The following is a 22,447-nucleotide window of genomic DNA, read 5'->3' as shown; positions in this document are numbered from 1 at the left end:
TTCCACCTCATTAACTTTAACTCCTACAGAACCACCACTAGTCAATTGTTTTATTAACCTAATGAAGAAAGTACTAAAACCCCTAAGCTCTAGGATTTCATACTAGAAATCAATGTTAACTCTATCATAAGTTTTTTCATAATAAATTTTAAAGACCAACCCCTCCAGCTTTTTCCTATACACATCATGAACAATCTCATGTGCAATAACCACACTTTACAGGATAAATCTACCTTTTATGAAAGCGGATTGGTACTGGGAGATTAGCCTCCCTATAATCCTAGCAAGCCTATTAGTTAGAACTTTTCAGAAAATTTTAAAGCTACAATTTAACAGATTAATGGGTAAAATTTTCTTCATGGATCTAGCATCATTTTCTTTCGGTATTAGGGTAATCATAGAAAAATTAAGCCTACAAGTATCTAATCTATCCTCAAACCAGGCATCAAACAGCTTCAAAAGGTCAGCAACAACAAAATTTCAGTAATGTTGGTAGAAGAAAATGGGGATACCATTTGGTCCAGGTGCACCATCAACATATATAAGAACCAAAAACAGCTTCTCTCACCTCCTCTAAAGAAAACCTAGTTTATAGCAAAGGATTTTCCTCATGATTTACCTTTTTTCCTTGGGAAAATAAAAATAATTTCTAAGTCTAATATCACGTCTCTCTTCTCTACCAAACAGATCCTTATAATAAGACTTGGCTATCTCTATCATATATTTAGTTTCTGTAACAAGGCCATCAGGCCCCTCAAGGACAAGAATCATTTTCTTTCCCCTCCTATGATTAGCTTAAGCATGGAAATAAGAAGTGTTTCTGTCTCCTTCACTAATATATCTTTATCCCTAGACCTCTTCTTTGCTTTTATGTGCTCCATAAACCAATAATTACTAAGCTCAGCATAGATTTATTTTCGCGTAACAACCTCAGCCTCAAGTAGATCGTGATATTCAGCTTTACTATCCAAAGCATCATACTCCATAAGGGTTTTCTTATTTTCCCCAATCTCATGGCACTCCAACATTTAGCTAGTCTCCTAAACACCTTAGCTTACCCTACCAAACATCTAACACATTAGCAATATCAACAGGAGAAAGACAGGCCTTAGCCACAACCTTCATGAAAATTAGGCCTAGTACTCCACCACTTGTCAAACTTGAAATTACTCTTGCTAGGTTTTACAGACTCCCCTTAGTCCCAAAAAATGGAGTATGATCAGTCCCCAGTCTGGATATAGCCCTAGCATTCCCTAGAGGTAACAAAGCCTCAAAATTAGTGGTGCAGAAAATCCTATCAAGCCTACTCATCATCAAGTTTCTTTGATTCTTACGCCAAGTAAACGATCTACCAACTAGACCTATTTCCACAAGGGCCCAAAAATCAATCCGAGCATTAAACTTATTATCCCATGTAAAATGAATCACACCATTACTCTTGTCACTCTGATATCTAACTAAATTGAAATCTCCGTGAATGATGACAGGTCCATCCCAAAGCAGAAAAAGTTCACGGAGTTCTGAAATAAAAGCGTTCCCACTTCATAAGGAGAACCATAAACAGTAGTCAGTCTAATAAGAACACCATAGCTTTTAATCTTAACTACAACACTAATAGCGAAATTCTTTATCTCCCAAGAGATCAAATCAAAAGCATCACTGCTAACACCTACCATGATACCACCACTTGTACCATTAGTAGGTAGTTAATTCCAACTATTCCCTAGTATATTTTTTCGACCGAGGATTTATACATTGAAAACGTATCTATAATTTTTGATGCTCCATGCTTGTTTTACATGAATTTATATATGTTTTGCTCACACTTCGTTGCACTTTTATACATTTTCTGGCACTAACTTATTAACAATCCCTTCGATCAGATTATAATGGCAGTAGCCCCGATTCACGGGTTTTGATACCCCAGCAATGTGCAAGAACATCCTCGAAAACGTCTGATGTGACTTCACCTGAAACTGCATCTGGAACCGCTCCTAGTGCTGATTTAGATACTTTAGGCCGCTTTGTATTTTAGAAAATTTGTATAGGAAATATTCTTGAAATTGGACGAAACAAAAGCTGAAGTCAATATGTTATCGTAACGAAGACAGAGTCCAGGGGGGTCGAAGAGGCGCGACAGGGCGGCCAGACCACCCCATGGCGCGGCCAAGGGTGGGCCCGCGCCAAGGGGTTGTGTGGCCCCCTAGGCAGCCACCGACCTCGCCCTTCCGCCTATTTATTCACGATCTCGGGAAAAACCTAAATACCAAAGCCTCCATCCACGAAAAGTTTCATCGCGGCCGTCATCGCAGACCCTAGCTCAGGAGGGTTCTGAACCTCTTCCCGGCACCCTGCCGGAGGGGAAGATCATCACCAGAGGCCTCTACATCGCCATGCCCGCTTCCTAAGTGATGCGTGAGTAGTTCATCCCTGGACTATGGGTCCATAGAAGTAGCTAGATGGTTGTCTTCTCTAATTTATGTCTCGTGTTTAGATCTTGTGAGCTGCCTAACATGATAAAGATCATCCTTATGTAATGTTGCATGTTGTGTTTGCTGGGATCCGATGATATTGAATACTATGTTGAGATCGATTATATACTTGTTATATGGTATTTGTGATCTTGCATGCTCTCCGTTGCTAGTAGATACTCTGGCCAAGTAAATGCATGTGACTCCAAGAGGGAGTATGTATGCTCGATAGTAGTTTCATGCCTCTAGTTTACTGGAAGAGTGACAATAACTTCTAAGATTGTAGGTGTGATGTTGCTACTAGGGAGAAAACAACAATATTTTATCAAAGGGTAATTCTATTGTTTACTTCACACACACATTGCTTAATGCGATAATCTGTTGCTTGCAACTTAATACTGGAAGGGGTTTGGACGATAACCGGAAGGTGGATTATTAGTCATAGAGGCAGTTGGATTACGGTCTATGTATTGTGTACTAATGCCCAAACGAATCCCACGGTAATCATCTTGTCATGTATGGTCTATATTCTGTCAATTGTCATGTTGTAATTTGTTCACCTAGCATGTTATTTATTTTTATGGAGAGACACCTCTAGTGAACTGTGGACCCCGGTTCTTTCTTTTACACTGATAAATTCATCTACTGCAATCCTGCTCTGTTTACTTTCTGCAAGCATTATTCCCTTTAAATCCACTGCAAACATCTCTTTCCACTCGATACATTTAATTCTTTGTGTTCAGTAAAACCGGTGAGATTGACAACCTCACTGTAAGTTAGGGCAAAGTATTTTGGTTGTGTTGTGTGAATGTTCCACGTTGTTAGTGACGCCGGTAGCGCGTCCTGCCAATAGTCAGCTAGCAACACCTTCGGAAATCACGCCTTTCTCCTACTGGTCGATTAAACCTTGGTTTCTTACTGAGGGAAAACTTGCTGCTGTGCTCATCATACCTTCTTATTGGGGTTCCCAACGGTGTGACAAGCACCATCAAGGAGTAGTAATGCCCTGATATTAAATAAGAAAACTAACATGACCCTTTTTTCCCGGGGTGCTTGCACCGAGACTTTCTAATAACTTTTATCCACTTTTCTACATCCTCCTCTAAAGAATCATCTATATGCGTATCACCATGATCAACACCTACCTCCCTTCCTCGACCAGGGTCTGATTCAAGACAATGGCTCACTACATTTATTTTGAAGCTAGAAAGAGCATGATTAGGAGAATGCTCAACTCCTTCTCCTATTTTAGCTACACACATCTCAATCATTCGGGACCTTTCACTGGTCAAAATGAAAAAAATTAAAAACACATTAAAGCATTCGTATCCTCGCTCAAGGAACATGCATGGGAGTTATCCCCTCCGTTTCAAATTAATAATCGCATCTTTCTGTAGATACGAAGCTGAAAAAGTTGTGACACTTTATTTGGAAATGAGGCAGTACGGTGGCAACCTTCGTGGATAGGATAGAGTCATACTTTGACCAAGGTATACACGGTGCATCGCATGCTTTTAAATAGCCGGCCATAGACTATAGCCGTGGCCTCCTAAAACATCTATAGCGGGGCTATAGCCTAGCAATAGCCGGCTATTTAAGGACTTTGGCACCTTTAACCGGGCTATAGCAGTTAGCCGCATCATGCTGGAAAGGCTACCGCTATAGCCTAGCTATAGCCGGCTATTTAAAACAGCAGTAATGTTACACCTACGTGAAACTTCTACGGGAAAAGTCTACGGGCTGACGTGCCGTCGAACGTGAAGGTCGCTAGGCGTAAAATTAGGAGGAAGTGGCCCAGCGATTTACAGGGGAAAAAGAGAGAGAAGATTACGGGAGTCCTTATCTGTGTGGTGGTTTCTGCTTTATATTGTTTTAACGTTCGAGGTTGAAGAAACAAGGGTTATTATTAATGATTGATCAGAAGTCAATGTCTCCTTCTAGCTCGTGAACTGTGTGAAAGATCTTGATCAAAATCAGCATGTAAACACAGTATCTTTGCGGTTATGAAGTTACCATGATCTGACCACGCCGCTCCCAGCGAGGGGAGAGCTCAACGCACTGCAGACAAGGACGAGATCACCATGTCATTGCACCAGAAGGAAGCTCCCCTCGCCACGCCACAACATGAACCTGGGTGCTCGCGGATGCCTTGGAGGACCTCGCTGCGTTTATCCTGCCACAGGGATGTCGCCGCCTGCGCCGGCGCGGCCAACGCCGTCGACCCGAAGCTCAGAGAGATGGCATGCGGATTCTTGAGATTGGATTAACTTTCTGAGCAAGACGAGAGTACGAGACAGGTTCATCGGCATAAAATTTTCCGTAGGCATGTTTTTCTCTCGCGATGAATCGCTGGCCCGCTTCCTCCTAATTTTACTCACAGTAACCTTCCACGTCGGATGACACGTCTACCCGTAACTCTTCTCCCGTAAGACTAGTCACAATGGAAAGTATCATAGACTAGTATCATACATATGATACTAGTTTATGATACAACACCTACAATGCATAGTATCATGAATTAGTATCATAATTCCATTATATTTAATGTTTTGTAGAATCTCAATGCAAATATGTGTACATGATGTGTTTGCCACTAAAATTTCTAGTTTTACGTGCTATGATACCGTATCTACCTATGATACTAATTTCACCTCTCTCATCATTAATTGATGTGCCACATAAGATTTTTACCTACTACATGACATACATGATACTACCTATGATACTCCTATTGTGACTAGTCTAAGAGTTTCCCGTAGATGGAGCATTACTGTTAAATTTAACAGAGGTGCGTCGACGTACTGAGTTCATCCATATATATTTGATCGCTTAATTGGATTCGAGCAAGCACAACAATTTTGCCGGCATTAATCACACTGCACCGGCTGATCGGTACATATGTCGATGATAATTGCTGTCTTGACTAGCCATAGATCCTAGTTTTGCACGCTAGCTCCGACGATGCGTGGCATGGGGTGGATGGATCGATCGTACTCATAATTTACAACGATCTATCTACTTAGTACAACTGGTCCTCTCACAAGAACCAGATCTGAACACTGGACACGAAGAGACCTCATAACGAAATTATTTGCGCAAGCTTTTGCATGCATCAATGCGAACGAAGAGCCATCACATGCATGGATCGACTCGATCGATCGGCCCACCGATCGTACGATCTCCGGCGCCCAACCACCGGCACACGCATATGCTTGAATGGCCCAACAACGTACGATCGACGATCGACGTGGGTATACGCAGCACCGTCCGCCACCCTGCAATGCAATGGCGCAATGGTTGCTGGCCGCTATTTATACCTGTTCCATGGAGCTCCATCACCACCACACACAAGCTAATTCCGCCAATCCTGAGTCCTGAACTGCCTCCTAGATCCGCAGCTGCTAGCTATAGACGAAGAAGACTGTCGATGGCTCGCGTGGCACTGCTCGTTGTGTTCACTGTGGTCGCCGTGCTGGCGGCGGCGGGGACGGCGTCGGCGGCCGTGAGCTGCAGCGACGTGACCTCCGCCATCGCGCCGTGCATGTCGTACGCGATGGGAAAGGCGGCGACGCCGTCGGCGGGGTGCTGCAGCGGGGTGAGGTCCCTCAACGGCAAGGCCTCCACGGCGGCCGACCGGCGCGCGGCGTGCGGCTGCCTCAAGAACCTGGCGGGGTCGTTCAAGGGCGTCAACATGGGCAACGCCGCCAGCATCCCCGGCAAATGCAGCGTCAGCGTCTCCTTCCCCATCAGCACCAGCGTCGATTGCTCAAAGTACGACGAAGATTATTTTCTACCCGGGATTAACTTAATCTACTTTTGCATGATGTGGATCTACTCCATTTGGTAAATAGTTTTCACTGATTTGTGCTAATCGTTGCGCTTCTGTACGTGCATTTGCAGGCTTAACTAAGTTATCGATCAGCATCATCAGGCCGCCGGGTTGCCGACTCCATGCACTGTCCACTGTTATTGCTGCTTTCTGCATGTACGCTCGATCTGTTGCTCTTATTGTAGAGCAGGCTATATTGATCGAATCATCAATAAAATGGTGTGTTTAATTTAATCTGTAGAATTTCACTGTTACTATTTAAAATAATAATAAAGTTTATGAATTTGGATCGAATTTAGACTATGCGTGCTGTTTATGACAGTATATGAAAAGGAAAATCTTCCTTTGACTTCGTTCTCAGTCAGGTGATGTTATCAGATTTCGGTTGCTAATCATATTGCAACTCATAATTAGCACGAATAACGATGCAGATCAAATGGTGTAAAACTTAATTGAGAATGAAGTTAGTTCTCAGCTAGCTGAGAACTAGCAAATCCCGTGATGAATAACACAAGCTAAAGGAAAAACATTTGCCCGTAGTACAAAAACCCTGAAAATGCATATCTTCACACCTTTTGATCCTGAATATGGACTTGTAAGAACTAACTATTATAAAAGCAAGTTTTTTCTATTTTTGGAAGGTTAACACACGAGGAGGACGGGCGGTACAAAAAGTTGTTTCGTTGTGAAACTAAAATCAGCTTCTAATTAAGCATTTCGTTACATGGCCACATGTATCCGATTCACGATGGAAGCCGGACGAGGACCGATTTGACAAAAGGAAAACGCTATTAATCCGCCGGGGAATCGTGTTGTTCCATCGTCCGCCTTGCTGGCACGCCGAATGCCCAAAGAAAGCGGTAGTTGGAGGGCCCACCGTAAGCCTTATCTGTTTAGGCCGTTCTCCTCCACAAGTTTTCCTTTTGTCATGGTCTTCTCTCTCTCTCTCTCTCTCCCATCTCCCGCAAAAGCTTCGACCGCCATGATTCTCTAGGCATGCTGCCGCGCCATGGCGCCCGCTGACTCCAGCAACTCTCCCGCGCCACCTCAACGCTGTCCACCCCAAGCGCCGACAGAATCCCCTTCCTAGCGCGCCGCCCCACCTCCTCCCCTGCATCGCGATCGGCGGCGGCGCCCCGCGCCTCTACTTGTAGCCCGGCGACTGGTGGCGTCCTGCGCTCACGCAATACAACAGCTCGGTGCCTCCGCACTGGACCTCGACGGTGCTGCAGAAGTATCCCTACGTCTGCTACGTCCAGGTGGCAGTGCTCCTACAAGCGGCAGTGACGTCTGCTATTATAGGCTAGAGGTGCTGCTACTACCGTCCGCGACGCCTGCTACCAAAAGCTGGCGGTGCTGCTACTACCGGCCGCGACGTCTGCTACCACATGCTGGCGGCGCTGCTACTATCGGCGTCGACTTCTGCTACCAAAGGCTGGTGGCGCTGCTACTACCGGCGGCGATGTCTGCTACCACATGCTGGCGGCGCTGCTACTACCGGCGGTGACTTCTGCTACCAAAGGCTAGCGGCGCTGCTACTACCGGCGGCGACGTCTGCTACGTCCGGGAGGCGGCGCTGCTACCTCTGGCCCGGTAGCGCTGCTGCAAGCGACGGCGACTTCTGCGTCCGAACGGCGGTGTGTGAATGTTTTGGTTTAACGTATGCCTCTGGCAAGGACGGTTCGTGTTAATATATAGGGGCATAGAGATATACATCAGAGATTACAATCGGTGGAGAGAAAAGGGGAGATCGATCTGATCTTTATCATAGATCAGTCGATGGTTACAACAACCTCAATTCTATCTCTATCAACCGATCGTATCTAAAATACCAACGTGCCAACAATGTTGTACACGTTAACACCCCTCCTCAATCACAACCCTTTCCTAGGTTGAGATTGTGTTTGAATTCTTCAAGCTGTCGAACTGGTAAGGCTTTAATAAAGCCATCTGCCACTTGATCCTTGGATGAAATGAATCTAATCTCCAGCTGTTTGCTTGCTACTCTTTCTCTTACAAAATGGAAATCAATTTCTATGTGCTTAGTTCTAGCATGAAAAATGGGATTAGCTGATAGATAAGTAGCTCCCATATTATCACACCATAAACAAGACACATGTCTCTTTTTCACACCAAGTTCATTCAAAAGAGATTCAATCCAAATAACTTCAGCAGTGGCATTTGCTAGAGATTTGTATTCAGCTTTAGTGCTTGACCTAGACACTGTAGCCTGTTTTCTGGCACTCCAAGAGATCAAGTTGGGTCCAAAATATACTGCAAAACCTCCAGTAGACTTCCTGTCATCCACACATCCTGCCCAATCTGCATCTGAAAATGCACTCACCAAGGTAGAGGATGATCGCCTGAAGGTTAGTCCAAGACTTACTGTTCCACTAACATATCTCAAAATTCTTTTGACAGCTGACCAGTGTACAGTTGTGGGAGCATGCAAAAACTGACATACTTTATTAACTGAAAAAGCAATATCTGGTCTTGTGAGAGTTAAGTATTGTAAAGCTCCAACAATGCTTCTATACCTTGTACCATCATCTGGCCCAAGAGGATCTCCTTTAGATATTGAAAGCTTTTCTGATGCTGAGAGTGGCGTGGGCAACGTCTTGCATCCCTTTAGCCCTACTCTATTAAGCAATTCCAAAGCATATTTTTCTTGTGTTAGCACAATACCATGATTCATGCGCTTAACCTCTATTCCCAAGAAATAATGGAGATCACCAAGGTCCTTCAATGCAAATGCCGAACCAAGGTCTTGAAGGAGAGTTGTTATTGCTTTGTTGGAGGAACTAGTGACAATAATATCATCAACATATACCAACACATATATTGTAATACCTGACTTGTTGTAAATAAACAATGAGGTATCTGCCTTTGATGCCAGGAAACCAAGTTCTTGCAACTTTGTACTCAGCTTGAAGAACCACGCTCTCGGAGCTTGTTTAAGCCCATATAGTGACTTGTCAAGTTTGCACACATGAAATGGTGCCTTTGGATTCTCATAGCCAGGTGGTTGCTTCATATAGACATCTTCTTCCAGAACGCCATGAAGAAACGCATTCTTCACATCTAACTGTCGTAGACTCCATCCTTGTGAAACTGAAATAGCTAAAACAAGTCTAATAGTAGCAGCTTTAACAACAGGACTAAAAGTATCCTCATAATCTATACCATATCTTTGTTTGAAGCCCTTTGCTACTAACCTAGCCTTGTATCTATCTATAGTTCCATCAGCTTTTCTTTTTATTCTATATACCCACTTACAATCTATAAGGTTACTACCTTGTTGTTTGGGAACTAGATGCCATGTTTTATTATCTATTGGTGCCTTATATTCTTCATCCATTGCATTTTTCCAATCCTTGTTGTTAAGAGCTACTTGTAAGCTTTCAGGCTCTTCACTAATTGAACAGGAAAGACCATACCGAATTGTTCCATCTGTATACTTTTTCGGTTTTGAATTACCGGTCTTTGATCTTGTTCGGTGAACAGGTTCCGATGGCACACCAGAGACTGCAGGTGCACCATCCGCATCTGATCTGCCTGCTCCTGACGCCTGCTCGGATCCCGACGAGGATCCTGTCGGGGCTGGCGACGCGCTTTCGCGCGCTAGCGACGTGGCACCGTGTGGTTCATCGGTGTCGCTGCTCGAGGTGGCGCTCGTGGGCGACACACGCCCTGCTGCTGTCGGCTGGCGCGATGTTGGCGGGGACCGCAGACCAGGAGAGGACCCGCGACGTGACGTGGCACCGTCTGGTTGGGAACGCGCGGCACGGGATGGATGCGCCGCCGATCCCAAGGAGGATTCGCTGCTGTACGAGGTTTCCGTGAGCCGAGGCGAATCTTCCTCGTGTCCAGCGTCACCATGCGATGACAAGCTGATTTCTTCACCGTTTTGCGCCAGATTTAGATTTTCTCCTGCACCGCGCTGTGCCTGCAAGGGACTTAGATCACCAGGTACAATAGAGTCATTAGGTGTTAGATCAATGCATTGTTTTTCCCCCTTTTGATGTGACACCGATGGAAGTTGGAGATGCTCCGGTAGAAGAAGAATTTCTCGGCGTAGAAGGGAACCAGCATTGGAATGAAGTTTGGAGAAAGGGAAAACCGTTTCATCAAAGACAACATCCCTTGAGATATAGACTCGACCAGAAGTGACATCTAGACACTTGACCCCCTTGTGCATGTTACTATAGCCGATAAACACACATTGTTTGGATCTGAAAGCCAACTTGCGTGTGTTGTATGGTCTGAGGTTTGGCCAGCAGGCACAACCAAAAATGCGAAGAGAGGCATAATCAGGTGATTTGTGGAGTAGACGCTCTAATGGTGTATCATCATCAATTACTTTGGATGGCAACATGTTAATAAGATAAGTGGCGGTTAAGAATGCCTCATCCCAAAATTTTAGAGGCATAGATGCATGAGCTAAAAGAGCAAGCCCTACTTCCACAATATGGCGGTGCTTGCGTTCGGCCGACCCATTTTGTTGATGGGTGTGAGGGCAAGACACATGGTGTTCAATGCCAATGTTTTGGAAGAAGGAGTTTAGTTTCTCATATTCACCACCCCAATCTGATTGCATGGCAAGGATTTTTGTGTCAAATTGTCGTTCAACAAGGCTTTGGAATCTATGAAAGACTTCAAAAACTTCAGATTTCTTTTTAAGCAAATAAATCCACACATACTTGCTAAAGTCATCAATGAAACTTACATAGTAGGTGTATTTTCCTACTGAACTAGGGGCAGGGCCCCATACATCGGAGAACACAAGTTGCAAGGGTTTGATGGAAACACTAGTGGATCTTGTATAAGGTAATTGATGACTTTTTGCTCTTTGACAAGAATCACAAACAGATTCAGTGTCAGATTTATTTACGCTAGGAATACCATAATGACTAAGAATTTGTTGAACAACTCGAAAAGAAGGGTTCCCTAATCGATCATGCCATCTAGATGCTGGAAGCTTGATGGCACTAAGCACTTGATTATTCCTGAATGATGATGAAGAAACCAACGGGTAGAGACCTCTTATGCATCTACCTCTAAGAAGAACCTTCTTCGTTACCTGATCCTTGACATAAAAATAACAAGGGTGAAACTCAATGAATACATGATTGTCTAAAGTAAGACGGTGAATAGAGGCAAGGTTTTTTGTGGCATTAGGAACATGAAGAACTTTGTTGAGATGTAAATTTTTAGATGGGGTTTTAACAATTGCATGACCAACATGACTAATGCTCATACCTTGTCCATTGGCCGCATGGATTTGATCACGGCCCTTGTATTTCTCCTTCATGGTGAGCTTGTCAAGCTCACCGGTGATGTGGTCGGTGGCACCAGAGTCGCCATACCAGTTGGTGTCCACCCCGTAGGAAGCAGCATTTGCTCCCTTCTCCTCCTCTTCTTCTTCATCGTCGGAGTAGCGATGCCAGCACCTCCATGCCGGGTGTCCCGGCTTGTTGCAGATCTGGCAGATGAGATCGCGGTCTTTGCCGCCCTTGTTGCCGCCACCATGGCGACCGCCGCCACGGCCTCCTTGATCTTGGTGATGTCCTTGTCCTCGGCCATAGCCACGGCCACCTCCTCGGCCACGGTTTGCGCCACGGCCACCACGGCGGCCACCACCACCACGTCCACGAGATGCGGCGTTGGCGGAGGATTTGCCGACGTCGCCGTCGGTTCCGATGAGCAGGCGCATGTGGTTGTCGTAGGAGTCGAGTTGAGCGTAGAGATCAGCCACGGTGACCTTGTGATCGGGGTTGGCCCCGATGGCGGCGAAGAGGGGGTTGTAGGGGTCGTCTAGCCCGGCGAGGAGGTACTCCACCACCTCGTCTTCCTCCATGGGACGGCCCGCGGTGGCGAGCTCGTCAGTGATCGCCTTCACGGCAGCAAAGTACTGCGCCGTGGTCTTCCCCTCCTTCTTGGTGTTGGCGAGCCGCACACGCAGATTGGCGATGCGGGTGCGAGACTTGGCGGCGAACATGGATTTGATGGCGAGCCAAACCGTTGACGCCGTCCTCATCCCGATGCACGAGACAAGGATCTCCTTGGACAATGATGCCAACAAATAGTGGAGGACTTGTTGGTCAGTCTGAACCCAATTTTCATAATCGGGATTGCTCACCTCAATTTGGCCTTTGCCGTCGCTGTTGTCGACGGTGATCTTCTCCGATGGCGCCTTGTTGGTTCCGTCGAGGAATCCCATCAGGCGAGCGCCGCGTACAGCGGGGAGGACTTGTGTCTCCCATAGCAGGAAGTTCTCCCGCGTGAGCTTCTCGGCGGTGCCCTGCGTTGGGAGCGGGCTGACCATGCCGACGGAGGACGAAGAGCTCATAGCTAGGGTTTTAAATGTGTTTAGGAAGAAGTGGCTCTGATACCATGTGAATGTTTTGGTTTAACGTATGCCTCTGGCAGGGACGGTTCCGTGTTAATATATAGGGGCATAGAGATATACATCAGAGATTACAATCGGTGGAGAGAAAAGGGGAGATCGATCTGATCTTTATCATAGATCAGTCAATGGTTACAACAACCTCAATTCTATCTCTATCAACCGATCGTATCTAAAATACCAATGTGCCAACAATGTTGTACACGTTAACACGGTGCTGCTATCTCCGAGCGGTGGCGCTGCTACTACCGGCGGTGACTTCTGCGACGTTCGGGCGGCGGCGCTGTTGCAGGTGACGGCGGAGCTGCTGCAGGCGACGGCGACTTCTGCGTCCGAGTGGCGGCACTGCTGCAAGCGACGGCGATTTCTGCGTCCGGGCGACGACGCTGCTACCTCCGGCCAGCGGCGACCATGGTCGTGGCCAGCGAGTTCTATCACCGGAGTCGGCCGACAGGGGCGGTTGGGATAGGTGGTAGGAGTTGTGGGCGTGTTTCGTCGTTGTGCTTCTTTTGTCTGTGTGCCCTGTTGTTCTCCGGCGTGGAGTGGAAAACAAACAAGGAGTGTGCGGACACGTGTCGATCGATGGAGCCGGGGGATCGCGAGTTCCGATCCCCCGGGGGATGCTCAGCACGGCCCTTGACAAAAACTTGGGCAGCTGAAAATTCTATTGAGATCATTTGCATAGAATAAGATTTGTAGCCATCATAGTTGTGATGAGATGGCTCATGCATCATGTATTGAGTTTTAATCTATGAAACTGGCGGCAAGGAGCAGCCCCCAGGCCCCCCATAGAAACACTTCCCACCAGAAACAGGTGTGATGGAGTAACAGCTACTCTCACTCTCTACGTCATCCGTATCGAGGGGAAAGGGTGTAAGTTTGCCATGTTCTCCGACATACGAAATATCAATGATTGATGCCGCTTTGTTGGGGGGCAATGATCCGCTGCCCATTGGAGGAGGGAGGATTGTTCTAGTTCCTTTAGCAATGCCACCGATTGCAAGATGAGTCGCCTTTTTGGATAGCCTATGGAATACTTTTGCTGGGAACTTGCCAACAACCGTTGAAACTGATTCACCATTTATAAATAGAAGGCCACTTGGCCCAGCTTTATATATAAAGCTACCATCACCATACAAAGTCACGATACAAGTCCGAAAAACCATAACACACACTCACGATCCGGTCCGAGAACAGGAGTACATCGCCCCCTAGCAAACACCACAAGAGAAGGCCCTATCATAACGGTATCGATACAACGCCCTGAAGCGGGTCGAATGAGAGACTAATCTGCAGCCCTAGCCCTCGCATGTAGCCTCCTGAGCTCGTCCTGCGCCACGTCCAGCAGCGCCCTGTCCCTCCGTCTGACCAGAACCCTCCATGACTGCATGTGAATAAACATATGATAGAAAGCGTCAGCCGGGTTACCGATCATCTTCCCTTCGATAGTTAGTTTATTCCTAATATTCCAGAGAGACCAGCTGAGGGTCGCAAAGGTGAACCAAACTAATCTACGAAGGGGGCCTGCCAAACCCTGCGCAAGTGCAATGAAGTCCCCAGCCCCTGCCGGGTTCCAATCACAATGAAGGAGTTCCCTAACTCCAGCCCACATGAATCTCGCCATGTGGCAGGTGAAGAAGATGTGATTACAGTCCTCAATCTCTCCACACAACGCACAGTGGCCGTCGGAGGGTCCCATCCTCTTGGCCACTTGCTCGCAAGACGGGAGCTTCCCTCTGATCAGCTGCCACTTGAAAATCTTCATCTTAGGAGGCACCCTAGTCCGCCAGACCTCCTTGAAATGTGTGACAGCCTCCCCTGCATCAGGCCGGGGTAGACGGACCTGGTCGAGAAGGTCCCAGAGTTCTCGAGCGCCCACGACACCCTGTCGTTCTGCTCGTCCACCGGTAGGGCATGTAGTTATCCCACTCCACGGATCCCGCAAGACTAAACTGACGCCAGAACTGGATGCGCCATTCACCAAGTATCCCACCTAGCACCCTGGTGATGGCGTGTAACTCACACGTTCGTTGGGAACCCCAAGAGGAAGGTATGATGCGCACAGCAGCAAGTTTTCCCTCAGAAAGAAACCAAGGTTTATCGAACCAGGAGGAGCCAAGAAGCACGTTGAAGGTTGATGGCGGCGGGATGTAGTGCGGCGCAACACCAGGGATTCCGGCGCCAACGTGAAACCTGCACAACACAACCAAAGTACTTTGCCCCAACGAAACAGTGAGGTTGTCAATCTCACCGGCTTGCTGTAACAAAGGATTAACCGTATTGTGTGGAAGATGATTGTTTGCAGAAAATAGTAGAACAAGTATTGCGATGGGATTGTATTTCAGTAAAGAGAATTGGACCGGGGTCCACAGTTCACTAGAGGTGTCTCTCCCATAAGACAAACAGCATGTTGGGTGAACAAATTACAGTTGGGCAATTGACAAATAAAGAGAGCATGACCATGCACATACATATCATGATGAGTATAGTGAGATTTAATTGGGCATTACGACAAAGTACATAGACCGCCATCCAACTGCATCTATGCCTAAAAAGTCCACCTTCAGGTTATCATCCGAACCCCCTCCAGTATTAAGTTGCAAAGCAACAGACAATTGCATTAAGTATGGTGCGTAATGTAATCAACAACTACATCCTTAGACATAGCATCAATGTTTTATCCCTAGTGGCAACAACACAACACAACCTTAGAACTTTCATCACTTGTCCCTGTGTCAATGCGAGCATGAACCCACTATCGAGCATAAGTACTCCCTCTTGGAGTTACAAGCATCTACTTGGCCAGAGCATCTACTAGTAACAGAAAGCATGCAAGATCATAAACAACACGTAGATATAACTTTGATAATCAACATAACAAGTATTCTCTATTCATCGGATCCCAACAAACGCAACATATAGAATTACAGATAGATGATCTTGATCATGTTAGGCAGCTCACAAGATCCGACAATGATAGCACAATGGGGAGAAGACAACCATCTAGCTACTGCTATGGACCCATAGTCCAGGGGTAGACTACTCACACATCACTCCGGAGGCGACCATGGCGGCGTAGAGTCCTCCGGAGATGATTCCCCTCTCCGGCAGGGTGCCGGAGGCGATCTCCTGGATCCCCCGAGATGGGATCGGCGTTGGCGGCGTCTCTGGAAGGTTTTCCGTATCGTGGCTCTCGGTACTGGGGGTTTCGTCACGGAGGCTTTAAGTAGGCGGAAGGGTAGGTCAAGAGGCGGCTCGGGGGGCCCAAACCATAGGCCGGCGCGGCCAGGGGTGGGGCCGCGCCGCCCTAGGGTTTGACCACCCCGTGGCCCCTCTTCGTTTCGTCTTCGGACTTCTGGAAGCTTCGTGGAAAAATAGGCCCCTGGGCTTTGATTTCGTCCAATTCCGAGAATATTTCCTTACTAGGATTTCTGAAACCAAAAACAATGAGAAAACAAGAATCGGCACTTCGGCATCTTGTTAATAGGTTAGTTCCAGAAAATGCACGAATATGACATAAAGTGTGCATAAAACATGTAGATAACATCAATAATGTGGCATGGAACATAAGAAATTATCGATACGTCGGAGACGTATCAGCATCCCCAAGCTTAGTTCTGCTCGTCCCGAGCAGGTAAAACGATAACACAGATAATTTCTGGAGTGACATGCCATCATAATCTTGATCATACTATTTGTAAAGCATATGTAGTGAATGCAATGATCAAAACAATGGTAATGACATGAGTAAACAAGTGAATCATAAAGCAAAGACTTTTCATGAATAGCACTTCAAGACAAGCATCAATAAGTCTTGCATAAGAGTTAACTCATAAAGCAATAATTCATAGTAAAAGCATTGAAGCAACACAAAAGAAGATTAAGTTTCAGCGGTTGCTTTCAACTCATAACATGTATATCTCATGGATATTGTCAACATAGAGTAATATAATAAGCGCAATATGCAAGTATGTAGGAATCAATGCACAGTTCACACAAGTGTTTGCTTCTTGAGGTGGAGAGAAATAGGTGAACTGACTCAACATTGAAAGTAAAAGAATGGTCCTCCATAGAGGAAAAGCATCGATTGCTATATTTGTGCTAGAGCTTTGATTTTGAAAACATGAAACAATTTTGTCAACGGTAGTAATAAAGCATATGCATCATGTAAATTATATCTTATAAGTTGCAAGCCTCATGCATAGTGTACTAATAGTGCCCGCACCTTGTCCTAATTAGCTTGGACTACCGGATCATCACAATGCACTGTTTTAACCAAGTGTCACAAAGGGGTACCTCTATGCCGCCTGTACAAAGGTCTAAGGAGAAAGCTCGCATTGGATTTCTCGCTATTGATTATTCTTCAACTTAGACATCCATACCGGGACAACATAGACAACAGATAATGGACTCCTCTTTTATGCATAAGCATGTAACAACAATTAATAATTTTCTCATTTGAGATTGAGGATATATGTCCAAAACTGAAACTTCCACCATGGATCATGGCTTTAGTTAGCGGCCCAATGTTCTTCTCTAACATATGCATGCTTAACCATAAGGTGGTAGATCTCTCTTACTTCAAACAAGACGGACATGCATAGCAACTCACATGAAATTCAACAATGAGTAGTTGATGGCGTCCCCAGTGAACATGGTTATCGCACAACAAGCAACTTAATAAGAGATAAAGTGCATAATTACATATTCAATACCACAATAGTTTTTAAGCTATTTGTCCCATGAGCTATATATTGCAAAGGTGAATGATGGAATTTTAAAGGTAGCACTCAAGCAATTTACTTTGGAATGGCGGAAAATACCATGTAGTAGGTAGGTATGGTGGACACAAATGGCATAGTGGTTGGCTCAAGGATTTTGGATGCATGAGAAGTATTCCCTCTCGATACAAGGTTTAGGCTAGCAAGGTTATTTGAAACAAACACAAGGATGAACCGGTGCAGCAAAACTCACATAAAAGACATATTGAAAACATTATAAGACTCTACACCGTCTTCCTTGTTGTTCAAACTCAATACTAGAAATTATCTAGACCTTAGAGAGACCAAATATGCAAACCAAATTTTAGCTTGCTCTATGTATTTCTTCATTAATGGGTGCAAAGCATATGATGCAAGAGCTTAAACATGAGCACAACAATTGCCAAGTATCACATTACCCAAGACATTTATAGCAATTACTACATGTATCATTTTCCAATTCCAACCATATAACAATTTAACGAAGAAGAAACTTCGCCATGAATACTATGAGTAGAAACCAAGGACATACTTGTCCATATGCTACAGCGGAGCGTGTCTCTCTCCCATAAAGTGAATGCTAGGATCCATTTTATTCAAACACAAACAAAAATAAAAGCATACAGACGCTCCAAGTAAGGCACATAAGATGTGACCGAATAAAAATATAGTTTCAAGAGAAGGAACCTGATAATTTGTCGATGAAGAAGGGGATGCCTTGGGCATCCCCAAGCTTAGATGCTTGAGTCTTCTTGAAATATGCAGGGGTGAACCACCGGGGCATCCCCAAGCTTAGAGCTTTCACTCTCCTTGATCATAGTATATCATACTCCTCTCTTGATCCTTGAAAACTTCCTCCACACCAAACTCGAAACAACTCATTAGAGGGTTAGTGCACAATAAAAATTAACATATTCAGAGGTGACACAATCATTCTTAACACTTCTGGACATTGCATAAAGCTACTGGACATTAATGGATCAAAGAAATTCATCCAACATAGCAAAAGAGGCAATGCGAAATAAAAGGCAGAATCTGTCAAAACAGAACAGTTCGTATTGACGAATTTTAAAATGGCACCAGACTTGCTCAAATGAAAATGCTCAAATTGAATTAAAGTTGCGTACATATCTGAGGATCATGCACGTAAATTGGCTTAATTTTCTGAGCTACCTACAGGGAGGTGGACCCAGATTCGTGACAGCAAAGAAATCTGGAACTGCGCAGTAATCCAAATCTAGTACTTACTTTTCTATCAACGGCTTTACTTGGCACAACAAAACACAAAACTAAGATAAGGAGAGGTTGCTACAGTAGTAAACAACTTCCAAGACACAAAATAGAAACAAAGTACTGTAGGTAAAACATGGGTTGTCTCCCATAAGCGCTTTTCTTTAACGCCTTTCAGCTAGGCGCAGAAAGTGTGTATCAAGTATTATCAAGAGACGAAGTGTCAACATCATAATTTGTTCTCATAATGGAATCAAAAGGTACCTTCATTCTCTTTCTAGGGAAGTGTTCCATACCTTTCTTGAGAGGAAATTGATATTTTATATTACCTTCCTTCATATCAATAATAGCACCAACAGTTCGAAGAAAAGGTCTTCCCAATATAATGGGACAAGATGCATTGCATTCAATATCCAAGACAACAAAATCAACGGGAACAAGGTTATTGTTAACGGTAATGCGAACATTATCAACTTTACCCAAAGGTTTCTTTGTAGAATGATCAGCAAGATTAATATCCAAATAACAATTTTTCAGCGGTGGCAAGTCAAGCATATCATAAATTTTCTTAGGCATAACAGAAATACTTGCACCAAGATCACATAAAGCATTACAATCAAAATCTTTAACCTTCATCTTAATGATGGGCTCCCAACCATCCTCTAGCTTTTTAGGAATAGAGGCTTCACGCTCTAGTTTCTCTTCTCTAGCTTTTACGAGAGCATTTGTAATATGATGTGTGAAAGCCAAATTTATAGCACTAGCATTAGGACTTTTAGCAAGTTTTTGCAAGAACTTTATAACTTCAGAGATGTGGCAATCATCAAAATTCAAACCATTATAATCTAAAGCAATGGGATCATCATCCCCAATGTTGGAAAAAATTTCAGCAGCTTTATCACAGGCAGTTTCAGCAGTTTTAGCAGTTTCAGGCAGTTTCTCGCGCTTTGCATTAGAAGTGGAAACATTGCTAACACCAATTCTTTTATTAGTATTAGTAGGAGGTGCAGCAACATGTGTAGCATTAGCATTACAAGTGGCGGTAATAGTCCAAACTTTAGCTACATTCTTCTCTTTAGCTAGTTTTTCATTTTCTTCTCTATCCCACCTAGCACGCAGTTCAGCCATTAATCTTATATTCTCATTAATTCTAACTTGAATGGCATTTGCTGTAGTAAAAATTTTATTATGATGATTCTCATTAGGCATAACTTTCGATTTCAAAAGATCAACATCAGCAGCAAGACTATCGACTTTAGAAGCAAGTATATCAATTTTCCCAAGCTTTTCTTCAACAGATTTGTTAAAAGCAGTTTGTGTACTAATAAATTCTTTAAGCATGCCTTCAAGTCCAGGGGGTGGATTCCTATTATTGTTGTAAGAATTCCCATAAGAATTACCATAGCCGTTGCCATTATTATAAGGATATGGCCTATAGTTGTTACTAGAATTGTTCCGGTAAGCATTGTTGTTGAAATTACTATTTTTAATGAAGTTTACATCAACATGTTCTTCTTGTGCAACAAATGAAGCTAATGGAACATTATTAGGATCAATATTAGTCCTATCATTCACAAGCATAGACATAATAGCATCAATCTTATCACTCAAGGAAGAGGTTTCTTCGACAGAATTTACCTTCTTACCTTGTGGAGCTCTTTCCGTGTGCCATTCAGAGTAGTTGATCATCATATTATCAAGAAGCTTTGTTGCTTCACCAAGAGTGATGGACATAAAGGTACCTCCAGCAGCTGAATCCAATAAATTCCGTGAAGAAAAATTTAGTCCTGCATAGAAGGTTTGGATGATCATCCTAGTAGTCAGTCCATGGGTTGGGCAATTTTTAACCAGAGATTTCATTCTTTCCCAAGCTTGAGCAACATGTTCAGTATCTAATTATTTAAAATTCATTATGCTACTCCTCAAAGATATAATTTTAGCAGGGGGATAATATCTACCAATAAAAGCATCCTTGCATTTAGTCCATGAATCAATACTATTCTTAGGCAGAGATAGCAACCAATCTTTAGCTCTTCCTCTTAATGAGAAAGGGAACAATTTTAGTTTAATAATATCACCATCTACATCTTTATATTTTTGCATTTCACATAGTTCAACAAAATTATTAAGATGGGCAGCAGCATCATCAGAACTAACACCAGAAAATTGCTCTCGCATAACAAGATTCAAGAAGCAGGTTTAATTTCAAAGAATTCTGCTGTAGTAGCAGGTGGAGCAATAGGTGTGCATAAGAAATCATTATTATTTGTGGTTGTGAAGTCACACAACTTAGTATTTTCAGCGTTGGCCATTTTAGCAACAGTAAATAAAGCAAACTAGATAAAGTAAATGCAAGTAACTAATTTTTTTGTGTTTTTGATATAGCAAACAAGATAGCAAATAAAGTAAAACTAGCAACTAATTTTTTTGTATTTTGGTTTAGTGCAGCAAACAAAGTAGTAAATAAAACTAAGCAAGACAAAAACAAAGTAAAGAGATTGAGAAGTGGAGACTCCCCTTGCAGCGTGTCTTGATCTCCCGGCAACGGCGCCAGAAAATATGCTTGATGGTGTGTAACTCACACGTTCGTTGGGAACCCCAAGAGGAAGGTATGATGCGCACAGCAGCAAGTTTTCCCTCAGAAAGAAACCAAGGTTTATCGAACCAGGAGGAGCCAAGAAGCACGTTGAAGGTTGATGGCGGCGGGATGTAGTGCGAGCGCAACACCAGGGATTTCGGCGCCAACGTGGAACCTGCACAACACAACCAAAGTACTTTGTCCCAACGATAGAGTGAGTTTGTGACTCTCACCGGCTTGCTGTAACATAGGTTGAAGCGTATTGTGTGGAAGAGGATTGTTGGCAGATAACGGTAGAACAAGTATTGCAGTAGATTGTATTTCAGTAAAGAGAATTGGACCGGGGTCCACAGTTCACTAGAGGTGTCTCTCCCATAAGACAAACAGCATGTTGGGTGAACAAATTACAGTTGGGCAATTGACAAATAAAGAGAGCATGACCATGCACATACATATCATGATGAGTATAGTGAGATTTAATTGGGCATTACGACAAAGTACATAGACCGCCATCCAACTGCATCTATGCCTAAAAAGTCCACCTTCAGGTTATCTTCCGAACCCCCTCCAGTATTAAGTTGCAAAGCAACAGACAATTGCATTAAGTATGGTGCGTAATGTAATCAACAACTACATCCTTAGACATAGCATCAATGTTTTATCCCTAGTGGCAACAGCACAACACAACCTTAGAACTTTCATCCTTTGTCCCGGTGTCAATGCGAGGCATGATCACACTATCGAGCATAAGTACTCACTCTTGGAGTTACAAGCATCTACTTGGACAGAGCATCTACTAGTAACGGAAAGCATGCAAGATCATAAACAACACGTAGATATAACTTTGATAATCAACATAACAAGTATTCTCTATTCATCGGATCCCAACAAACGCAACATATAGAATTACAGATAGATGATCTTGATCATGTTAGGCAGCTCACAAGATCCGACAATGATAGCACAATGGGGAGAAGACAACCATCTAGCTACTGCTATGGACCCATAGTCCAGGGGTAGACTACTCACACATCACTCCGGAGGCGACCATGGCGGCGTAGAGTCCTCCGGGAGATGATTCCCCTCTCCGGCAGGGTGCCGGAGGCGATATTCTGGAACCCCCGAGATGGGATCGGCGTTGGCGGCGTCTGCGGAAGGTTTTCCGTATCGTGG

At 44.3% G+C, this 22,447-nt stretch overlaps 1 protein-coding gene across 1 annotated transcript; it reads left to right on the top strand.

The window, feature by feature from the left end:
- The first annotated feature begins 5,805 nt into the window (after positions 1-5,805).
- Positions 5,806-6,534, top strand: LOC127300070 (non-specific lipid-transfer protein 3). The gene is made up of 2 exons (XM_051330147.2): positions 5,806-6,242; positions 6,372-6,534. Exons 1-2 carry the CDS (start codon positions 5,899-5,901, stop codon positions 6,379-6,381), a joined length of 354 nt encoding a protein of 117 aa, XP_051186107.1. The 5' UTR covers positions 5,806-5,898; the 3' UTR covers positions 6,382-6,534.
- Positions 6,535-22,447: the final 15,913 nt, after the last annotated feature.

This window comes from Lolium perenne, chromosome 5 (genome assembly GCF_019359855.2).
Source record: "Lolium perenne isolate Kyuss_39 chromosome 5, Kyuss_2.0, whole genome shotgun sequence".
In the NCBI taxonomy this organism is placed as follows: Eukaryota; Viridiplantae; Streptophyta; class Magnoliopsida; order Poales; family Poaceae; genus Lolium; species Lolium perenne.
Note: the sequence above shows the minus strand (reverse complement) of the source record. Positions and strands in the feature narration are given on the sequence as shown.